At 45.1% G+C, this 6,000-nt stretch overlaps 1 protein-coding gene across 4 annotated transcripts in view; it reads left to right on the top strand.

The window, feature by feature from the left end:
• scn4ab (sodium channel, voltage-gated, type IV, alpha, b) overlaps positions 1-6,000 on the top strand; it is a 90,830-nt gene that overhangs the window by 48,418 nt on the left and 36,412 nt on the right. For all 4 annotated transcript variants that reach the window (XM_049560890.1, XM_049560889.1, XM_049560888.1 and 1 more), the window contains exon 11: positions 4,387-4,587. In XM_049560890.1, coding sequence (XP_049416847.1) covers positions 4,387-4,587 — 201 coding nt within the window. The remainder of the gene's footprint in view (positions 1-4,386; positions 4,588-6,000) is intronic.

Raw genomic sequence — 6,000 nt, 5'->3', positions numbered from 1 at the left:
TGTGCGCTTGGAAGTATTAAAACATATGAGATTGGGGTAAATTATATTTAACACAAAGATCATTAAATGTAACAAATAAGCTCTCCAAATATAAATCTGAAAAATGAAACCAGTCCTCTCTCTCCACAAAGTGAAATCTGTGTCTGAATTGGAGCTGGGAAAGAAATGATTGTTGCAAATAGGCCTTAATGGGATGGGTACTGAAAGTTTGAAGTGTTGCCTGAATTTTTTCCAAATTTTCAAAGAGGAGAGTACAATTGGGTTTTTAATATAACTAGGATAACGAGAAGCTAGAGGGGCACAAACCAGAGCCGCCAAAGACGAGGGATGGGAAGAAGCATCCTCCATTATGCACCAATCTAAATTGGAAGAGTTACACCAGGCGTGGATTTTTTGAAGATTGGCAGCCCAATAATGAAATAATAAGTTAGGCAGTGCAAGGCCCCCACCTGATTTGCTTCTCTGGAGTACTGCTCAATGTGACCTTGGGTTCTTACCAGCCCAAATAAAATTTGAGATTATTTTGTCTAACATTTGTATAAATGATTTAGATAAAAACAGATTGGAAGACACTGGAGAAGCAACATAAATCTCGGAAGAATATTAAGCTTAATAGAATTTATTCTGCCTATCAGAGAGAAAAGGAGAGATAGAATAGAATAGAATAGAATGCCTTTATTGTCACTATATTCATGTACGAGATTAAAAGCAGCTCTAGTACCAGTGCAAGCAGTGTAAAAATATACAAGAATATACAGCATAGACAAAGGATAAATAGTGCAAAAAGAGGGGGGTGGGGGTGTAAGGAGAGAGGGGGCCTGTAAGGAGGTAAGGTGCACAGTCCTGAGAAAGCTTATGTACAAATTATAGAAAATAAATATGGTGCTATATACGGTGTTGTGTTCACATTATGGAGTGGGACATTGCACATTATAAAGTATTGCACAGAGAGAGTCCGGGGGGTGGGGGGGGTGGGGGGGCAGACTATAAGGTCAGTGCACGTGAGAGTTCAGGGTGGTTATGGCTTTAGGAAAGGAAATGTTTTTGAGTCTGTTAGTTTTTGTCCTGATGCACCTGTAGCACCTCCCTGAGGGCAGTTCAAACAGTTCAAAGCCAGGGTGAGAGCTGTCTTTGGTGATGCTCTCGGCTCTGCTGAGGCAGCGGGAGGTGTAAATGTCCATCGGGGAGGGGAGAGGGCAGCCGATGATCTTCTGTGCTGCCTTTACTACTCTCTGGAGCCTCTCCCTGTCTGCAGCGGTGCAGCTGCCGTACCATACTGTGATACAGTACGTCAGCAGGCTCTCGATGGATCAGCGGTAGAAGGTCAGCAGCAGGTTGGAATCCACGTTGAGCTTCTTGAGGACCCTCAGGAAGTGCAGCCGCTGCTGAGCCTTCTTGATAACCGCTGTGATGTTGTCTGTTCATGAGACATTGGCGGAGATGAGGACGCAGAGAAACCGGAAGGTGTGGACCCTCTCCACACACTCGCCGTTGATGTGAAGGGGGGCTAGGTCGGTGCTGTGCTTTCTGAAGTCGACGATGATCTCCTTGGTTTTCTTGGTGTTCAGAGCGAGGTTATTCTCTGAACACCAGGCTGCCAGCTTCAGGTCCTCCTCTCTGTAGGCTACCTCGTCTCCCTTCGAGATGAGTCCGATCACCATGGTGTTGTCAGCAAACTTGGAGATGAGGTTGCTGTTGTGGGTCGAACTGCAGTCATGGCTGTAGAGGCAGTACAGGAGGGGGCTCAGCACACAGCCCTGTGGGGAGCCGGTGCTCAGCGTGTGGGTGGAGGAGAGGTGGGGGCCAAGTCTCACAGTCTGGGGCCGGTTGGTGAGGAAGTCCTTTATCCAGGCACATGTGAGAGAGCGGAGGCCGAGAGTGTCCAGTTTTGTGATGAGGATGTCCGCAATTATTGTGTTAAAGGCTGAACTATAATCCACAAAGAGCATCCGGACATAGCTCTGCTGCTGCTCCAGGTGGTTCAGCGCAGAGTGGAGAGCTACAGCGATGGCGTCTTCTGTCGATCTGTTTGCCCGATACGCAAACTGGTGGGGGTCGAAGTCTGGGGGGAGATAGTCATTGATGTGCTTAAGAATGCCACCAGACGGTAATCGTTCAGGCTGGTAACGGGAGACTTCTTCGGCACCGGGATTATTGTTGCTGCTTTCTGGCAGGACGGGATGACTGCCTGGGCCAAGGAGAGGTTGAAGATCCTGGTGAAGATGAGGGTTAGCTGGTGGGCGCACGCTCTGAGCACCTTGCCAGGTACTCCATCTGGGCCGGCAGCTTTCCTGGGGTTCACTGCCAGGAGCACCCGTCTAACATCATGCTCCTGTACAGTGAGTGGAGTGGTGGAGGAACCAGGTGGGGGTGGGGGCAGGGCTGGAGCAGATGAGTGCTGCTGTGATGTTTCGAAGTGAGCAAAGAAGCCGTTTAGCTCCTCTGCCAGTGGCGCACTCAGGTCTCCTGTTGACGCGTTACAGCCTCTGAAGTTTGTGATGTGTTGTATGCCCCGCCACACCTCCTGTGTGTTGTTGCTGGACAGGTGGGACTCTTATGGTCCGCCTTGGCTTTTTTAATTCCTCTTTTCAGGTCAGCTCGAGCAGCCCTGTACAGAGCTCTGTCACCTGACCTGAAGGCAGTGTCCTAGTGCCTCAAATCAGACTTAATTTCCATAACCAACTTTGTAAAATTGTTTTTATATAGTAAGGGGAGGGAGGGAGAAATATTAATACCTAAATAACGAAAACTGGTATTAAATGATAGTGCACCTGATGGGATCTATTTAGTTGCTTTGTCTACCGGAAAACATTAGCTTTTACTGATGTTTAACTTATAACCTGAAAATGATCCAAAAGTTGTCAAGATTTGTAAAATGTCATCTACACAGCTAACTGGGTCGGTGACATATAGCAACAGAGTTGGGCCAAACACAATAACTTCAGTTTTGTCTGAATTTAACATAAGGAAATTGGTGCAATGTAGTCGCGTCTTACCTCAAGAAAGTCCGGCAAAAAATAAAGAAAAAGATAATAGTCCCAAAAGAATCGCTAAGTCATATACATCAGTGGTCATTCCGCTAGCTCAGTCCCTCTTTCATGTGTCGTGTATGCGTTCTTCATAAAACAGTTCCGCTTGCTCCAAAGAATCAAAGATTTGGCTCATACCGTTGAAGGTGACATGCAGCCCGGCAGGGTAAATCATGCTGAATCATATCCCTTTCTGAAAAAGAATGGATTTCACCTGGTTGAAAGCAGTTCGCCTCCTTGCCACTGCAGCACTCAAGTCCTCTTAAAACTTGATGTTATGACCCCGATAGGTCATACTGCGGTGCTCCTTTGCCCATTGTAGCACTCTTTCTTTATCGACGTAGCGGTGAAAGCACACTATCACAGGGCGGGATCATTGGCAAGGTTTTGGTCTGAGACTACGATGGGCCCAGTCTAGTTCAGGTGTGGAGTTCGCCTCTGCCGCTACTTCTTTGAATAAATCTGCCATAAATTGTCTCGGGTTATTTCCTTCAGTGTCTTCGGGCAGACCATTCACTCTTAGGTTCTGACGCTTTGAAAAAGACACCAAGTCCTCCACGGCAGCCTGGAGAGCACCGTGCTCCTCCATTATCGAAGTTAGTAATGAGCATAGCTCCACTACATCTTGCTTCAGGCTTGTGATGTTATCCAAATGGGTCGTGAGGGCTGTTTCCATCTCCGAAATTGTAGAGGTGTGTTTAGCCACGGTGGTGGTAATGGACTCAAGAGCCAAATTAATCGGAGCGAGGGCCACATTCAGAGAGGTGGTGGGCTCCGCAGTGGTGTTTTTCCTAGATTTTTCCAATTCACTGATGAGCATTTCCAAAGTAAGGGGGACAGGCCCTGACGGCATGATTTACTCATTCCTGTGCATGTTCAACGCAACGTTAATTAAAACAGAGTGATACACCAAAAATAAACTTGAAAGAATTATGTAACTCACAAAATTTTTTATTACACGGAAACATGCTCCACACGTCCGCCCTCTACATCGCCAAACCAGAAGAGGCAAGACTTTAAGTTAAGACTAAAAATTAAGACTAAAAGTTAAAACTTGAAACTCAGACCAGATGTCAGGACCACTCAAAGTGGCAAAACGTGGTCGACCACGCCTCCTAGGTGACATCACAATTTCTGTCTCGATATCACTCAGAGAACTTTCCTGAATCTGTCCTGAGATCAGACTGAAACATTTAGTCTGTGAGACGACCTCTGAAAACTTTATTTACAACACACGCTTTAACCGTCTGTCTCTCACCTGTCTATCTGCCTGTCTGTTTCTCACCTGTCTGTCTGTCTGCCTGTCTGTTTCTTACCTGTCTGTCTGTCTGTCTGTCTGTCACCTGTCTGTCTGCAGACGCTGAGAGCAGCAGGTAAAACTTACATGATCTTCTTCGTGGTCATCATCTTCCTGGGCTCATTCTACCTCATTAACCTCATCCTGGCTGTGGTCGCCATGGCGTACGCCGAGCAGAATGAGGCCACCATAGCCGAGGCCAAACAGAAGGAAGAAGAGTACGCTCAGATCCTGGAGCTGCTGAAGAAGAGGGAGAAAGAGGTGTGACCGTGTCATTGGTTTAAGCTCTGTCTCTGAAACCACAGTCACAAAACTCCACACACCCTGACCATGACAACTCCCCCCCCCCAGATTGATCTGTTATCCAACTCTGTGAACGATTGTGTCTGCATCAATACAGAGAGTAACACACACACAACATAACACAAACAGCAAAACACACGAGACAACACATACACAACATGACACACACAAGACATAACACGCACATGATGTGACACACGACATAACACACACAAGACATAACACACACACAACGTGACACACACAAGACATAACACACACGACGTGACACACACGACATAACACACACAAGACATAACATACACACGACATAACACAGAAGACATAACACATGACATAACACACAAACGACATAACACACACAACATAACACAAACATGACATAACACGTACATAACATGACACACACAACATAACACAAACACTACATAACACACATGACATAACACACCCAAGACAACATACACACAACACACACAAGGCATAACACATACACGACATGCCACACACAAGACATAAGACACAAAAATACACATGATATAACACGCACATGACATAACACCCAAACGACATAACACGATATAACACACAAACACATTACCTACACACACACACAACATAACACACGACATAACACACATATATGACATAACACGTACATAACATGACACACAAGACAACATACACACGATATAACACACAGGACATAACACATACGACATGAAACACACAAGACATAACACATACATGACATGACACACATAAGACATAACACACAAAAACACACATGACATTATAAACACACACAGCATAACACACATGTGACATGACGCATAACCACATGACATAACAAAAGCAGACATGACATAACACACACGACATAACATGCATCACATAACACACATATGACATGACACACGACATACCATGTGTCACATGACATAAAACACATGGCATGAAACACACACGACATAGCATGTGTCACATGACATAACACAAACACATGACCTACATACACGACATAACACGTGACATAACACACACGACATAACAGACGACATAGCACAAACACATAACCTACACACGACATAACACACGTGACAACACACACAACATAACACACAATATAACACATACGACATAACACAAACGCCCATGACATAACACACATACACAACATAACACACACAAGATATAACACACACAACATAACACAAACACGACATAACTCACACACAACATAACACACGACATAACACACATATATGACATAACACGTACATAACATGACACACAAGACAACATACACACGATATAACACACAGGACATAACACATACGACATGAAACACACAAGACATAACACATACAT

Source organism: Epinephelus fuscoguttatus, linkage group LG19 (assembly GCF_011397635.1).
Source record: "Epinephelus fuscoguttatus linkage group LG19, E.fuscoguttatus.final_Chr_v1".
In the NCBI taxonomy this organism is placed as follows: domain Eukaryota; kingdom Metazoa; phylum Chordata; class Actinopteri; order Perciformes; family Serranidae; genus Epinephelus; species Epinephelus fuscoguttatus.
This window is presented reverse-complemented; position numbering and strand designations above follow the sequence as displayed.